Source organism: Hypanus sabinus, chromosome 23 (genome assembly GCF_030144855.1).
Source record: "Hypanus sabinus isolate sHypSab1 chromosome 23, sHypSab1.hap1, whole genome shotgun sequence".
Taxonomy (NCBI): domain Eukaryota; kingdom Metazoa; phylum Chordata; class Chondrichthyes; order Myliobatiformes; family Dasyatidae; genus Hypanus; species Hypanus sabinus.
The window spans coordinates 11,764,035-11,782,488 of NC_082728.1; the positions used below are offsets into that span (position 1 = coordinate 11,764,035).

Genomic DNA, 18,454 nt, shown 5'->3' on the forward strand with positions numbered 1-18,454 from the left:
ACCGCGGAGCGAGTTCAGCACTGAGGATGTTAAATATGAAACCAGAGAGTCCCACGGCCACAAGCCACACCTTCCTCCGACATCAGTGCGAGGGAGATTGTTCAAACACAGCGGACGGTGTGAGCACACGCTCGTCTTCCACTTCCGTCTCCATTGATTTCAATCTTTCTTGACACTTCAGTCTTTAGTTCAATTGTGTGACTTGTGCCAAATGTTCAGAAAACAGGAAAAGTATCTGATGCGATTTAATATATTCACTGAACCGCAAATATAGAGAAAGGTCTGGTGTTTTCTGATGACAGATGGAGGGCATGTTGGAAAAACAAAACATAAATTACCACAGAGGAACTGTTTGATTTGCAGGACTGGAAAGCTTCTATTTTGGCTGCTCCTGTTCCCCTTTTGTTTCTTCCTTCAATGGACTGATTTATTGACAATCGATCGATTGATGCTGCTGCTTTAGTTTTGGCGTTTTCGTCAAAGACATGTGGTCAGTTGATGAGATGTTCCCTCAGTCAGCCTGTTAACCTCCACCGAGGGAAGCGCCCCAGTACCTTGAGAGTTAAATGTTCAGCTCCCCTGAGGAGAGTAGTAATTAAGTTTCTCCTTGGAAGCCTAGGAATGGGTTAGAGAGCAGCTACTTTAGAGGTACCGTAGAGCATTGAGGTGGGAGAAGTATTAAAAAAAAGCTGAGACTAGGACAACACCAATCTGACGTTTGCAAAGTGCACTGAGCTGACGTTGGAGGCCGTGCTGTGTGAGTGCCACAAAGGTGTTGCCAGGAGTTGAGCAGAGCACACAGCTATTATCAGCCAGACAACTGAAAGGAATGAAAGCTTGCAGCTCACGCCACAAGGCAGCCCCAGGCTTGCTCCAGCCGGCGACAGACCTATGAAATGCCCTCCCCGTGGACGTGTGGGAACTGCGCAGGTCAAAGTCCCACACAAGCAGCAATGTGATAACAAGCAGATCACTTTTAGTGAAGATGAGTAATTAATACTGTCTGGGGCACCAGAGAAAATTCCACTGCTCTTTAGTATGGTCTCAAAGGATGTCTGATATCGACCTGAGAGAACAGATGGCATCATAGTATAACGGTTAATCCAACAACCATCTCTGCTGATTTCTCTGTCCAGGGAAGCAGTGGAGGCTACCTCATTGAATACGTTTAAAACACAGTTAGATTGCACACTCACTGAAGGCTGAAAGTCTGGAGGCAGTCTGTCCTAGGGCTAGAGGACTGTCTGTTTGCACCCGTGGGTGGGTGGGAGCGAAGAACAGAGCTTGTTTTGTCGTTGCTGCTGTTGTTGCCGGAATGTGTGGCGACACTTGTGGGCTGTCTCCTCCCCCCCCTCCCCCCCCAGCACATCCTTAGGCTGTGTTGGTTGTTAATGTAAATTATGTGTTTCACTGTATTTTTCAATGTAGACATGATAAATAAATGGGTCTGGTCCCATCTGAGATCAGCCATGATCTCCCTGAACGATGGAGCAGGCTCGATGGGCCAAGTGGCCGACTCCTGCTCCTATTTCTAATGTTCTAATGTAATAAGTAAACTTTCGGCAAGTTGAAAACATTCTCTGCTAAACACTGGTGGTTGGCCAGTGCCAGGGCCCGTACTATTCTACCCACTATGCAAGGTTGCCTACACAGAATGGTCAGAATTCAGTACGTGTCCACCTGTTCACAGTGACCGAGATCAGTGGGGCTCAGGGCGGGCAGGGGTTCTCTCCCACCTCTGAGACAAACTTGCAAGAGGCAGAAAAACATGCAAAAACAAATTGAGTTCATGATTTTAAGTAAAATTGAATGGTCAGCTGGAGACTTTAACCCAGGATGGAAATGGGGAATACGGGGGGACATATTAAATGTTAGGAGGAAAGCACAGGAGGGATGTCAGAGATAGTGTTCTTTTAGACAGAGAGTGGTGGGTGCATGGAACACACTGCCGGGGTGGTGGTGGAGGCAGATATATTAGAGACATTCAAGATACTCTTAGATAGGCACATGGATGATAGAAGAATGGGGGGGGGGGCTATGTGGAAGGGAAAGGTTGGGTTGATTTTGGAGTAGGTCAGCACAACATGGTGGGCTAAAGGGCCTGTACTATGCTGTTCTATGTTCTGTATGTTCGACGTTGGTTTACACAATTTCAGATAACCTGCCTTTCCTGTTCGTGACCAGTTCTGATGAAAAATTTGCAATGACCTCCGTTTCTCTCTCCCCAGATACCTGACCTATTGTATACCTCCACTATCTTCTTTTTGCGCCACTGAATGAGATCTGATTGACATTCCCGCCCTCTCAATAGACTGCATTCAAGAACAGGGAACTCTCTGACTCAGATGTTGATTAGGCTTGGTCCCTGAGCATCTACTGCTCACTGGGGTGGAGTGAGGGAGCCTCTTGATGTAAAGAGATGGGAATATATTCTGGAATACCGGCCCATCTGGTCACTTTCCCTACAGGAGGCATATCTTCTCTAAATTTCCTCTCCCGTCTCATCAAGGTCCAAACCCAAAACAAATACAGTTTGTTGGGTGCTCTGTTGGGCACAGCTTTGCCACAGGAGCCTGTAGGATTTAGGAGAGTCCGCACACCCTTGTATTTGTGAAGGCAACACCCATAGTGGTGCAACTCCAGACAATGCTCAGAGCCTTCAGCACACGTTCTACAGTGTAGTGGAAGCATCTGTCTCGTGCGTGGCCTGCATAATTGGATGTTTTTGCTGCATAACATCATAAATCTCTCCCCAGTAATCATTAGCTTGCATCTGAGCCACAGGATTTCAGCTTTTAAAAATGAGACCAGCCTCTGAGTTTGTGCACTGTCGTTAACCCTCAAGATCTGACAATGTACCTGTCAGAGTGATTGTCTGCGTCGTGCATCTAAATTTGGTGCAGGATTTCGGGAAATACAGCCATTTCGCACAGTTAAAGTGGAGAGTGAAGCTTAGGAAGCTTAAGGGCAGTTTGTATCCATGGTGAATTCCCTGTTAATAAGAAACCTGCAGACCTCCTCCTGAATCCCTCGTATAGGGATGGTGCTTGTCTGTAAATGGTCAATCAGGAGATTGTATCACCACTGACTTCTCTGCCAGTGCAGCAGGGTATCACAGACAACTTTTGTACGTATGGATTGAAGAAGCCCACAAACACACGAAACTAGCTCAGAACTAATTGTAAAGCTCTTCCTGCTTTCTGGTTTACACCTGTACCATGCTGAGATGATTTCAAAATTTTGCTGTTGTCTTAAAGCTCCTAAATTGGTGACACAGTGGTTATGTGAGCAGTTTGGGGCCTTGTATGTTAGAAAGAATGAGCTGGCATTAGAGGGGGTCCAGAGGAGGCCCATGAGAATGATCCCCAGGAGTGAAACAGTTAACATATGAGAAGTGTTTGTTGTTCTCTGGGCCTGTACTCACTGGAGTTTAGAAGAATGGGGCGGGGGGGGGGGGGGGGGGGAATCTCAATGAAGCCTGTCAAGTATTGAAAGGCCCAGACAGAGTGGATGTGGAGAGCATGCAGAAGAGTCTAAGATGAGAGGGCACAGCTTAGAGTACAAAGACATCCCCTTAGAACAGAGATGAGGAGGAATTTCTTTATGTCAGAGGGTGGTGACTCTGTGGAATTCATTGCCACAGACGGCTGTGGAGGCCAAGTTATTGGGTATATTTAAAATGGAGGTTGCTAGGTTCTTGAGTAGTAAGGGTGTCGAAGGTTACTGGTTGAAGGCAGGAGAGTGGGGTTGAGAGGATAATGAATCAAACGTGATGGAATGTCAAGACTCCATGGGCCGAATGGCCTGAATGCTCTCTTACATTTGTCTAATGGTCTTACGGTAGGTGTTAGCATAACACTATTCAATTCCTGCCATTGTACGTTCTCTCCGTGACCACGTGGGTTTCCTCAGGGAACTCGTGCTCCCTCCCACATTCTAGAGACATATCTGTTATCAGGTTAAGTGGTCACATGGATAGATATATTGGTACGTGGCCTAGTGGATAAGGCATCGGTCTAGTGATCTTAAGGTCACTGGTTCGAGCCTCAGCTGAGGCAGTACGTTGTGTCCTTGAGCAAGGCACTTAACAACACATTGCTCTGCGACGACACCAGTGCCAAACGCTAGTGCCCTTCCCTTGGACAACATCAGTGGTGTGGAGAGGGGAAGGCTTGCAGCTTGGGCAACTGCCAGTCTTCCATACAACCCTGCCCTGCTGGCGCTCTGGAAACCTTCCAAGGTGCAAATCCATGGGCTCACGAGACTAACGAATGCCTAAAAAGGTCACATGGATATAATTGGACATTGTGGGGTATATTGGGCCAGAATTGGCTGTTACCGTGCCCTACCTCTGAATAAAAATAAACACAATAATCATTTTTCAGAAAAAAAGACAAAAGGATGAATCATTTCTTTTTCAAGAAAGCAAGATCTTCATGACCTTAGCATCCGTAAGGTGCTCCACAGCCCACCCAGTATTCTGAAAGGGTGACGCATTCAGAATGTAGGAAATGCCATAGGCTCCAAATGCACAGAAAGCTCCCAGAGACATCCTTTCCCATAATGATGTGATCAGTAGAGGGATAGGTATTGCTCTAGGAGCCAGAAAGATCTCTGCTTTTCAAAAACCTAGTCTGAGAGAACAGGCAGAGGTTTAGTTTATCAATCCTTTTTTACACACACGCACACACACAAATCCAGTTAACTGGGACACACTGGGACCAGTACATTTTGTCCCAATTAAGTGGTGCACCAATTAGCCAAAATTTTATGGAAATAGTTTAAAAGGTATAAAAAAAGGCAAAGTACCTTTTAACTGAGAGGATAATAAATCAAACATAATAGACTCCATGGGCCAAATGGCCTGATTGTATTATGCATTTAATTAAAATAGAGGATAAATATCAAAATTGTTATAGTAATATAAAGTTGTGTATTAGTTCCAAATCTTCATTTTAGTTGTAATATTCAAGACGAGTGCTGATACCTTCAAAATCTTTGTAGTGCCTGACTTGTTCATTTTCACTCTCAGTCATTTCTGCTATCTCCAAGCCTGAATGCTTGAAACTGCAGTGAGTGGAAATTACTTGCAAGCACTGCTTTTTGAACACAATAATGCAACTGATGTTATTTAAAAACTGTTCGCTGTAAGCACAGTGTAGTGTTTAACAGCCACACAGTGTGCAAGTGACTGACACTAGTTAGAAAATGTTCGGCAACAGTCTGCTGTCCCAATTAAGCAGTATATATACCCAAATATACAGTGGATTCTGGTTAATTGGCCATCGGTTAATCGGTGCAGCTGCTTATTTGGGACTACTCTTAAAGAACAAAACCAAGTTGAGAAAATAGCTGGGATTCTCTTCATTTATTTGGGGCACCACGCTGCTTTTTTGGGGCAGGAGACGATCAGTCACTTGTACTTATATGGCTGTTAGAGACTACACCATGCTTAGAACGAACAGTTGCATCAATTGCGTGTGCTTGTGTTATGTATTCATTTGGGTCGTTGGGCATGACTCAAAGAGCAATGATTTTAGGTCATTGTAGCTACATACTGTAGCAATGATATTGTTTACTGGCTTTTCAAAAAATTTTGAGATCCTTGCCACAAAAAGACTTGACACTAGCCAAACATACCCTACTGAACCAAATTATAAGTCATTGCCTAACACCCCTCATCGTCAGCTGGCAGAGATAACTGGAGTGCCAAAATCCACAATTGAACACTTGATATATCAGCAAAACCAACTATGTGAAGAATGAACATTATGCGAGGGACAATGGGGAACATCTCGAAAATGAAAGTGTGAAGGTAGGGATGCAGATGTTGAAGAGGCCCTCAGTCAGTGGTTTTCCATTGTAGCTGTGTGTGTGTGTGTGTGTGTGTGTACACCAATCAAGTCACAGGAGCTAGCTAAGAAGCTGTGTCATGAAAATCTTAAAGCAAAAGATGGTTGGTTGTCTCGACGGAAATGTAGGCACCACATTAAGTTCGAGAAAGCACATGCAAGGAAGATAGTTCCAATCCTGGAAGTTCGGAAACGTAGAAATCTACAAAACTCCCCAACTTGCTTCAAAAATTTTCAGATTCAGAATTTGCAGATGATATCTACAAGGCCTTTTTTTTAATTGTGCCATGCTGGACGATTCCCTGGCTGTAAACAGGTTCAAAGAAAGCAATGCATCGCAGAACTGTGTTTTGTTGTTCAAATATATCAGGGAGTGATCAAAAGAAATCGTTGGTAATTGGGAAAAGTGTTAAACCTCAATGCTTTAAGGGGCTAAGGGTGGACCAATTGAGTACTATACCAGCATACACTCAATGATTTCCTCCATTACGAACTAATACACAGTTTTATAGTACTGTAGTAATATGTGTAGTGTTCTGATGTTGGTAGAACTTCATTTAAATACATAATTTGTTGCTTAGTTAAATCATAATTTGTATTTTTTATACCTTTTTAACTATTTACATGAAACTTTCAATAATTAGGGCTGCTGCTTAATTGGGCCAAAACATACAGGTCTTGATGTGTCCCAGTCAACTGGAATCCATTGTGTACATAGCTTTATCTGTCACATGTACATGCAGTGAAATGCGTTGTTTGTATCAAGTCAAAGCAGCAAGGATTGTGCACGCCCACAACTCACTAACCCTAACCATACGCCTTTGGAATGTGAGAGGCAACTGCAGCGCCCAGAGGAAGCACACACGGTCTGTATCAGATAGCAGCGGCCATCAATCCTGACCTTGCACCTGGCTCTTTGAAGCCATAATCCCAGAGGAAGAGCTCTACCTTCCAAAGCATTGAGTCAGTAGTATGTCATAGGCTGCAGCTGCTACGAGCCAGCTGGATAATATTGGCTGCCTGCACTCCATTCCATTGACCTGAATAAAGCTGGGTGGGTAGCACAATGCATGCTGATGTTATAGTACTAGAGGCCTTCAAGTTCAAGTTGAAGTTTAATTGTTATTCAGCCATATATGAATACAGCCAAATTATTCCAGGGCCAAGGAGCAAAACACAGTACCAACAATCATTCACAGCACAAGGCACATATAAGTTATCAGTAAAATACAGTCATCACACTCAAAAAAAAATAATGTAGTCCAACTCCCTGAGTCCATGAACGTCATAGCAGTCTGCGATCGAACACAATACGGCTTGTCTTTTGCCAAGCCAACACCAGGGGGCAGCACCAACTCCAGCTTGGACACTGCACCACACTGTCCTCAAGACCTAATGCACTGACTCCGACACCTCTCTCCCAGGTGGCTGTAAATTAGCAACACTACGGATTGAGGCCTGGTTCTCATCAATAAATAGTAGGGGATTATCCCATTGTTTAAATAGCACTTTGTACCCGGGTCACTGGCATTATAATAGCATTATGCCACCACATGTCAGTCTTTCGTTTATAATTTCTTTCTCTGTCAATATCTGCTTTTTTTAAAATTATTCTTTTCACTGCCCAGAATCTCACACACCTCATCAAATGGTCTGCAAAGGAGAAAAAATGTCCGACTCTTCATCAAACGTCCATCGAAGCCTCCTCACCTCTCAGGATCAATCCAGGGAGTTTCTGCTCGAGACCATAAAGACCACAAGACACGAGAGCAGAATTAGGCCATTCAGCCCGCACCGAACGACTGTACAGGGATTCTCAGTCCCTGCTTTGTCCCCTGAAGACCCCCCAGTCCTCTCCCGTTGCAGTGGTGTCTTATTCCCTCTTGACGGGCAATATTGAATGTTCTTATACATGACGCTGGCAATAGAGAGAATCAAAGCACTGGTGAGGGGGCAAGAACCAGGTGAGGGGAAACTTAGAAAGTTAAAGGGCTGGTAACGGTACAGTTTCCTGGTTAGCAAAATAGATAATAAAGTACAAATTTCGACAGTTGGGCAGGATACGTAAACAAACGAGGAACACCCGGTGGGGTAGAGTCAGTGACCCGGGTTCAACCCTGCCACTGGCTGTAAGGAGTTTCTACATTCTCCCCATGATCGTGTGGGTTTCCTCCTGTGGATTTTCTTCCACAGAGGCTGCCTGGCTCATTGTGTTCCTCCAGCGTTGTGAGTGTGCACATGTGCGTTGCTCAGTTCTGAGCCGTATTGCTGTTAGTCACCATCGCTGTTTTCAGAAATGCTGAACCCTTTCGACACACTGAGCACTGGATCCTCACAAGGCTGTATGCTTAGCCCATTGCTGTTAACACTGCTAACACATGACTGTGCAGCCAGATTCAAGGAGAACCTGATCATTAAATTTGCTGATGATACCGCAGTGGTGGGGCTCATCAGCAAAAATGATGAAACAATGTACAGGGAGGAGGTCAAACACCTAGAGAACTGGTGCAGTGACAACAACTTGATGCTTAATGTCACCAAAACCAAGGAGATGATAGTCGATTTCAGACGGTCTCAGCCTGAGCACACACCCCTCAGAATCAGTGGCTCCACAGTGGCGAGAGTGGAAAACATCAAGTTCCTTGGGGTGCAGATCTCAGACAATCTCACCAGGTCCAGGAACACCACTGGGATTGTGAAACAAGCCCAGCAGAGATTGCACTTTTTGAGGAAGCTTAAACAAGCATCACTCCCCACTAACATCTTAACTACATTCTACAGAGGCGTGGTTGAGAGTGTGCTGACCTTTTGCATCACAACCTGGTACTCCAGCTGCAGTGCTGCTGACAAAAAAGCCTTGCAGAGGGTGTTTAGGGGAGCAGAAAAGGTTATTGGGGTCTCCCTACCTTCTGTCCAAGACCTCTTTCAGAGTCGATGCCTCCAGAAGACACGGTACATCATTAAACACCCCTCACACCCTCTCCATGAACTGTTTGTTCTTCTGCCATCAGGTAAACGTTACAGGAGCATCAAAACTAAAACCACAAGGCTACTAAACAGCTTCCTCCCACAGGCAGTCAGACTGCTAAATAGCTGCCCTACCTGACTCTGCTTTGGAGGCTTTTAACTTGCACTGGACACTTATAACTTGTTTTTAACTGACGTGTGGCTGTTGTGTTTTACTATTTATTGTTATGTTTATTATTTAGTGTTGCGTTTATTGTGTTATGATTGCTCTGCTCCTGGGAAACGCTGTCTCATTCTGCCCTGCAGAACTGATGCACGGTTAGAATGACAATAAAGTTTTTGAATCTTGAATCTTAATAGAATCACAAACTTATCAAAGCTCACTCTTCATGCCAGTTACTTATGTTCCTGCCCTGGCCGAGAGACAAGGAGCCTGTTCTTTAGTGGGAGGAACAGCAGAGATGTTGCTGAGGCTTGAAACTTCCTACACTGATGAGCTCGCCTTGTTTAAAGTCATTTCCAGTTCACAAGTGTAAAGGAGATTGTCACTCTGGATCCAATGCAGCACAAAAAAAAACACAGTAAGATAAAGAACACAATAATAAACACAGTAGATATAAATACATAAGAGAGTTTATATGCATAGATTGATTATATGTACACAGAGTGATGTTAGGTGCAGAAGTGTCTGTACATAAGGTGCCTCTGACAGGAAATGATAAGGTAGTGGTGGTGGGGGGTGTGGAGAGATGGGTCAGTGCGTGGAGGTGTTGATCAACCTCACTGCTTGGGGAAAGTCACTGTTTTTTGAGTCTGGTGGTGGTCCTGGTGTGTCTTTGCCGCATAGCCTCCTCCCTGATATCTGCAGTAAGTTAACTGGAGCCCAAAGTCTTGCCAGAGTGTTCATGAATAATTTGGCAAAGATGCGCAGCAAAGCGCCGACTCTGTCCCAGTGCCAGATTCTGTGAAATGAGTAGCAATTTGGACAGTAGATTCTGAAAGTAAAAATAAACATGATTCCCATTTAGTTGCACACAAAGGAATAGACAGTCATTAAGAAAGAGATCGTTATATGTTGTATTTCGTTCTGCAGACCACTGTGTAATCACTGTCTCATTCACTGTAAGCACAGCTGGAAGATGTATATGGAACAATGTTCTTCATCTAAAGCTTTTTAACTTATGACGGGGGAGTTTGACTGTGCAATTACAGAGGAGATGAACATTACTCACTTTCAGATCTTAGTTGGGTTGTGGTATCTCTTATTCTTTCTCATATTCTTGACACAATCTGAGAGGAAGGAACTGAAAGATCCCCCCTTGTTACCAAGGCACAATTTTAAAATGACTTCTTTGTTCGGCAGCCAATGCAGATCATTTAATTACAACAGTGCATTGAGGCAGCACAGGAGAAAATGAAACACAACAGAGTGCAGAATAAGATGCTAGAGTCTCAGAGAAAGGGCATTGCAGGTAAACTATAAGGTGCCTGGTCATAGCAATGTTGATTGTGAGGCCAAGTCCATGTGCTCAAGGGTGGTGAATCAGTGAAATTCATTGTCACAGATGACCATGAAGACCAAATCATTGGGTATATTTAAAGCTGAAGTTGATAGGTTCTTCCTTTTTTAAGAAAGTCAAAGTTTACAGGAAGAAGGCAAGAGGGTGGGGTTGAAGGGAATAATAAATCAGCCATGATGGAAGGAGAAGCAGACTCAATGGGTGAATGGCCTAATTCTGTTCCAGTGTCTTATTATCTCATCATCAATGATCGTACAACAGTGGTCCTTGAGCCTGGTGGTACATGCTTTCAGGCTTTAGTATCTACTGGCCATTAGGAGAGGGGAGAAGAGAGAATGTCCAGGGTGAGTGGGTAGTTGACCGAGACGGTGAGAAGTGTACACCGAGGGCGTGGAGTTGAGGCTGGCTTCCATGACATGCTGAGCTTGATAACTCTCTGCGGTCGTGGGCGGAGAAGTTGCCATACCAGGACCAGTTTGAACCGAAATAACGAAGGATAGCATTCCTCTAGCCAGTATCCCATTTGCATTTTGTGCTTAACCCATTTGCAACCATTTCCTGTAAACTGCTGCATGCTTCAGGAGAAGCAGCCGGGATGGACAGAGCTGGTGGTGCCAGGTCAAAGATCATGGCAAAAAAGGCAGGATGAAAGGAGCAGGACTATGATGAGATAAGAGAAACAACATCATTTCTTTAATCTATTCATATTCAGGATCTTGGCATCACTGTTAAGGCTGGCGTTTATCACCTATCCCAGATTGTCGTTGGAAAGTTGGTCCCTTCTTGATCCTGCTGATGTAATGAGGCAATTTGTGTACAATTTAGGGATATGCTGGAGAAGTTCAGGGAAGAGTTAAGAGTCAATCACATTGCTCTGGTTTGTACCTGAATGGGATTGATGGAAATTCTCAGATAGCCAGTATACACTCGATGGGCTGAATGTCCTCCTCCTGTGTCAAAAAATATTGGCCTGACAAAGAATGAAAGATCTTTTCCTATGATGGATGTTAGTAAACCATGTTTATTTAAACAAAGAAACAAATTCACTGACAGTCCGTGACCTCCTCTACTGCCACGACAAGGCCACACTTAGCTGGAGCAACAGCACCTTATATTCCATTTGAATATCCTCCAACCTGATGGCATGAACATTGATTTCTCGAACTTCAGGTAATTTCTCCTTGCCCTCCCTTCACTTTTTTTCAATTCCCCATTTTCTCTCTCCTCTTACCCTTTCTCTTCTCACCTGCCGAACACCTCCCTCTGGTGCCCCTCCTCCTTCCCGTTCCTCCCGTGGTCCACTCTCCTAACTTATCAGTTTCCTTCCTCTACCTCTATCATCTCTAATCTCTCACCTCCTCACTTTGTCCTCCCTCCCCGGCCCACCTGCCTTCCCCCTCGCCTGGGGTCACTTACCTCCGGCCACCTTGTACTTCCTCCTCCCCCTCCCCAAATTCTTGTTCTGGCTTCTTCCCCCTTCCTTTCCAGTCCTGATGAAGGGTCTCGGCCCAAAATGTTGACTTCACACCTCCCCACAGATGCTGCCGGATCTGCTGAATTCCTCCAGCATTTTGCGTAATTGTTATTTTAACAATTCAGTTGTTTTTACTGCAATTACTAAGACTAGATATGTTTATCTTCCAGATTATCTTTTTTTTAAACAATTGCAATCCCTCAGCTGCAATGGCAGGATTTGAACTCACATCTCTGGTTTGTTAGTCGCAGTTTCTGGGTCTATGGTAATATGGTTTAGCGGAGCATTGCAGCATGTTACCTTGTTCGATTTGATGATATTGGAAGAGATAACGGGTCATAGTGGAAAAAGTCTGGCAGAACTCAGGGTCCAAGGCAAGTGAGGGGCCTCATTTGGAGCAATCAATGTCAGGGTAAGTCAGGAAGAAAACACAGAAGAGGGCAGAGACTCAGGGAGCTGGTTTAGATCATGGGACTGAAGATGTTAGGCACAAAAGAGAGAACGATAAGGAGAGAGACCGGGAGATATATATGACTTGTAGAGTGTTTTGTGGCTGACCATTGTCGCTCCAACCTTTCCTTTGCCATCCTTCACTCTCACTTTACGTTGCTCCTTTCATCTGCAGTCTTGCATTTTCATAACAATTCAGCATGGGCCTTGTCCTTTGCAACGCAGGAAGTGTCCGCAGTCTCCTGGTGTTTGGATTCTGTTTGCCATTGCAAGGCACCCTCCTGAAGATCAGCTTTACCCTCTTCTTCCCCCCCACCCCACCCCACCCAGCCACCCCTCTACTGCTGTCTGCTTTCAGGAGTGGAACGAGCTGCCCCCTCCCCCTTTCAGCTCTGCTGACACACTTGGGTGGTTAATGATCTTGGGGGGGAGTCCCTGATGTTTCTTACTCTGAGGGCAGCACCTTGTCTGGACCCCTTTACAAATAAAGAAGGGACCCAGATTGTGGGTGGGTAGAGGTTAAGAGAACAAGGGTACGGGCTTGTCAGCTCATTGCTGAGGTTTCTCTCTTCCAGGTTCTTGCTCCTTGTTACCAGAGCTCATTCCTTGCCTGTGCTTTATTGAAACCAAGCCTTGTACCAGGCAGAACTGAAGGTCAATTATGCCACAGTGGCCTGTTTGTATTGAGGAAGATATTTCCCAATTCTTTGACACGGTAAAATTAGAATTAGCAACCAGATTTAGAAACCCTTCCCCCATTAAAACACCCAACTTTTTCCCCACCTGTCGAGGTCCTTCCTTCATCCGTGCTCTTTGTCTTTTTCAATTAAGGCATGGTGACCCAGCTTCAGCAAGGAATGGGGGCGCAGTCCAGAAAATTGAAATCTTGGAAACTTTGCAGCAAAAGTCTCAAATTTTAAACACAATCAAGTTTTGCTCCATGGCTGTGCATTTGTCGCAACTGGGCAAACCTGTGCCACGCCCACAGATATCCTCCTATCCCCCCCCCCCCCCGCCACACACACCCCTAGATTTTTAGTTGCCATAAAGAAGAAATTGAATCATGAATTATCCACGTTGCCTCTGTAACCTGCTCCACCATCCCAGAATGTAATGGTTGCACTGATCTTGGCCACATTCCTACTTCCCCACTTCTTTCCTTTAATATCTGACACCCATCGAGTCCAAGTACCCATCAATCTTTGCTTCGATTATATTAAATGACTGTACCTCTCCAGCTAGAGTGGACACTTCCCAGAGAGTTTCACCGTATCACCATCTCTGTGTAAGGCACCACCTTCCACAGCAACAAAGGAGATCTGGCAATTCAGCATCAATAACTTAAATCTGCGTCCTTGGGTCCCGGAACTTTTCCCAGTGGGAAAAAAAATCCTTCCTCTCCCCCCCCCCCCCCCCGCCCTCACCCCCACCACAAGTTCATGGTTCGAAAGATCTGTATTATTTCCTCCCGTTATCTCCTTTACTCCCAGGAGAACAGCATCAGCTCCAGGTAACTGAGGTCCCTCATCTCTGTTACCTTTCCGAATAACCTCTGCCCCCAAAATCACCTCCTTCCTGTAGCCCTGCACCCAGACCTGGTTCGCCATGTTTCAGCTGAGGTCCCGCCTTTGAGAAAACAGCTGGGGAATAGGGAATTTCCCAGACCTGTTTTTTTCCCTAGTGAAAAATTATGTCAAAATCCAAAAACAAACGCTCCACATCTTGATCTGACTGCGGACCCAAACATTTAAAAGTAACTCGTCCTAATTGGAAAGGGCATTACTGTCGTTCTCTTTTTTGCGATGTGGATGTTGCTGATGACCGCAGATTTTATTGCTCTTGGGGAACCGCCTTCTCGAACCGCTGCATTCTTGGTGGAAGGTATTGTCGAGGAGAGGCGTTCCAGGACTCCTCGCCCCCGAACAATAATCTCAAATCGGGATGAGGTGTGATTCAGAGGGGAAGCTGCAGGGGGCAGTGTTCCCATAATCCGCTGCCCTCGGAGCTCTTGGAAGTAGAGGTTATGGGTTTGGGAGACGCTGTCAGAATCTGACTGAGACTAAACCGCTCCCTGCAAAATCGGTGACCACGGTGCCTTCACAAGTAACCTCCTGCCTTTCCTTCTGATTTCCACTCGCGTATGACTGCCTCTCCCCTGCTTCAAGCTGCACACCTGCGTCAACTTGCTTCGCCTACATCCCCTGCCTCATTTACAGTTACGACTCGCACTATCTTCAAAGCCAATGCATTGTTTGTCTCGGAAATTTCATCTCTTCATCTTCATTCCCACAGGAGCCGACCTCTGCAGTCAAAAATTACAGCCAAAAGGTAGGAAAGCTCAAAGTACGTATCATAGCAATGATTAGAACACTGGCTTTGGAGGGATGGAGGGTTGCGGTCAGAGAGCTGGCAACTGTTTGCTTGTGTAATGCAGGTATTGAAATGATTGTTACATCTTCTGTTGCGAGACAGAGATCATGGGTTAGCTTACTTATCAAGAAAATCTGAGAGTTATTTCAATATTCAGCAAACTAAATCAATGCTTTATTTTTACTATTTACAAAAATGCTAAGGATTTGGTAACTTACAAACATCTTGGTAACGGCTTTCACAAATAATTTCTCTGTGGGAGTCGAATCACTGCAGTAGTATGGGACGTACTTTACCCAGAATTCAGAGGAGCAGAGGGCTTGCTCAACAACCAAGACTGATGGCCTGAGGTAGGGCGGCTTCTCCGCCCCTGAGAACGCTGGGTAAAGTGGCCTCCATTTCGTTAAAACTGTTTTTTTTCAAAGCCCACTGCTGCCATAAATTGAACTGTTTGCTCTGTATCATTTGCTGTAAGTTGGTTCAGTTCATATTTCGTAACTTAGAACGGTCTATATTTTTTGTGTACCCTGTCTGTGGCTTATATAGTAGATTAATTGATTCTCACAATAAAGTTCCTTATTTTATCGGCGGCCAGTACTTTAGGATAGATATTTAACACAGGATTAATTGTGTGTCCTTTATCTCCTGTATAAGTGTCTTTTCATATGCAGGGAAAGGACATACAGACTCGCTATTGCATACATGTGCATATTTCAGTATTGGAATACTACTCAATAATTCCCGAATCCTGCGGATATTGATTCCACGCTCCGGCCGCCAAGCTTTCCATTCATCGCATTAATTAACTGTAGAAAGCTTGCACCCATGGGAAAGACAAGACAGTGAGAATTTTTGATGACTGGACTGCACACAGTCCAACTGCAGGTGCGATAAGACAATCACCCCAAGTTCTTTCAAGAGGAAACAGCTTTGCTTTGGAAATATATTGGACATTTGAAAAGAGACATCAACTTCCGACAAGCAAGCACTTGCCACTCAACCTGCTGGTTCTAGTTTAAGAAGTTTAAGAATCTAAGGATTTGAGGACAATGTACAAACTGAATTTGTTGGGGTAAATGACTCAGAACGTTAATGCAAAATATTACTGATGAGGTGTGGGTGCCATATCAAATTATTTTGAGTATTTTCCAGCTTAAATCAATTTATGAACATCTGTAATTCAGACCCTGTTTATTAGGTATGGATGGCCCGTGCTTGGAGATGTGAAAATGTGCTCAGTGGCGATGGAAGCCGGTGTGATCTTCTGCTGCTGTAGCCTTCAAGGTTCAATATATTGTGAATTCAGAGATGCTCCTCTACACACCACTGTTGTAACATTCAATTATTTGAGTTACTGCCACCTTCCTGTCCTTTTGAACTTCTCTGGCCATTTTCCTCTAATCTTTCTCATTAACACAGCGTCTTCATCCACAGAACTGGATTTTTTTTCACACATTTTCTGTAAGCTAGAAAGACTGTTGTGCGTGAAAATCCCTGGAGATCAGCAGTTACTGAGATACTCAAACCACCCCATCTGGCACCAACAATCATTCCACAGTCAAAGTCACTTAGATCAAATTTCTTCCCCATTTAATGTTTGGTCTGAACAACAACTGAATCTCTTGACCATGTCTGCATGCTTTAGTGCATTGAGTTACTGCCACGTGATTGGCTCATTAGATACTTGCATTAATGAGCAGGTACTATTTACAGATGTACCTAATAAAGTGGCTATTGAGTGTAGAACTACTAGAATTACTAGACAACAGATCCACTTCACTTTTCAAAAAATACTTAAGAACTAAACACAGTTCTTATTTCTTCTCGAGTCACAAATCCCATTTAATCACCAATAGTTTGTGCCCTATTCTTGCTGAACAAGTAATATCCCAAATTTATGCATGGTTCGGAAAGCCCTGAATAATAACATCGAGTAAATAACACCCTATCTCACCGTGGCAAACCAATATTTAAATACACAATGCCTGATTAGCATTGCAATGAATGGAAAAAACCAAGGTCCCTATGTGTCAGACGCCAAACTCCTCTCTCACGTACATCACGTACACACAAAGGTCACTTAATTAGGTATATTTTTGTATGCTCATGGTCTTCTGCTGTGGGCCATTCACTTCAAGGTTCAACATGTTGTGCATTCAGAGATGCCCTTCTGCACACTGCTGTTGTAATGTCCTTTCAGTTACTGTCGCCCTCCTGTCAGCCTGAACCAGTCTGACCATTCTCCTCTGGCCTCTCATTAATAAGGCACTTTTGCTCTCAGAATTGCCACTTCTTGATTTTTTTTGCCCCATTCTCTGTAAACGTTAGAGATCATTGTGCATGAAAGTCCCAGGGGATCAGCAGCTTCTGAGATACTCAAACCACCCCGTCTGGCACCAACAATCATTCCACGGCCAAAGTCACTTAGATCACATTTCTTCCCCATTCTGATGTTTGGTCTGAACAACAACTGAACCTCTTGACCATATTTACGTGCTTTAATGCATTGAGTTGCTGCCACATGATTGGATGATTAGATATCTGCATTAACGAGCAGGTGTACTTAATACAGTGCCCACTGAGTGTGGATTCTTGATGTGGACACAGCTCACATTTTGGCAACACACATAAAATGCTGGTGGAACACAGCCGGCCAGGCAGCATCTACGGAAAATAGTAAATAGTTAACCTTTTGGGCTGAGACCCTTCATCTGGACTAATGAAGGGTTTCAGCCCAAAACATTGATTGTTTACTCTTTTCCATGGATGCTGCCTGACCTGCTGAGTTTTTTTTTTGTGTGTTGCTTTGGATTTCTAGCATCTGGCAGGCTTTCTTGTGTTTGTGTTCCACAGCTCCTATATTCACTGGTATCACAAGAGCATGCGGTTGTGAAGGTGGGGTCCACCAGGGTCAGGATACAGGGTGCCATGGAGATCTCTGAGTCACCATCACTAAGGACATGAGAACGTGCTGTTGGTTTAATTTATCGCAACCTGGAATTGGTGACGTTCTGTAATGGTTGTCAGAAAACATTGCTGATTGAACTTGTCCCTAAATTTAAATTTCCCTGGCTCTGGGTGGTCCTGCTACCATCAATACTACTCATAAACAAATATTGTCAACTCGTAGATCAGTGTGGATCCGCTGCGATAGTAGATAGACAGTCGACTCGTACATCAGTGCGGGTTCACTGTCACAGTAGGTAGATTATTGACTTACTAATCATAGTGTTGGGATGAACTGTGAGTAAGTATGAATTGCCCCTTTCCCTATCCACCACACCACCACGCATGCACACGCGCACATGCATGTCCATATGTGCACACACATGCAAACGCACATAAACACACACCACACACACACACTCACACACGTCCACACACACACACTCACACACGTCCACACACACACACACACACACACTCACACGTCCACACACACACACACACACACTCACACACGTCCACACACACACACACACACACTCACACACGTCCACACACACACACACACACACACGTCCGCACACACACACACACAAACACACACACACACACACACACACACACACTCACACGTCCACACACACACTCACACGTCCACACACACACACACACTCACACACGTCCACACACACACACACACACACACTCACACACGTCCACACACACACACTCACACACGTCCACACACACACACTCACACACGTCCACACACACACACACTCACACGTCCACACACACACACTCACACACGTCCACACACACACACACACACACACTCACACACGTCCACACACACACACACACACACACACGTC

General features: G+C 44.7%; 1 protein-coding gene across 5 annotated transcripts in view; it reads left to right on the top strand.

The window, feature by feature from the left end:
* aatkb (apoptosis-associated tyrosine kinase b) overlaps positions 1-18,454 on the top strand; it is a 327,637-nt gene that overhangs the window by 218,026 nt on the left and 91,157 nt on the right. For 3 of the 5 annotated variants that reach the window (XM_059948385.1, XM_059948388.1, XM_059948389.1), the window contains exon 4: positions 14,556-14,606. The exons of 1 other annotated variant lie outside the window; for it this stretch is intronic. In XM_059948385.1, coding sequence (XP_059804368.1) covers positions 14,556-14,606 — 51 coding nt within the window. The remainder of the gene's footprint in view (positions 1-14,555; positions 14,607-18,454) is intronic. One more of the 5 variants, XM_059948386.1, reaches the window with a different exon arrangement.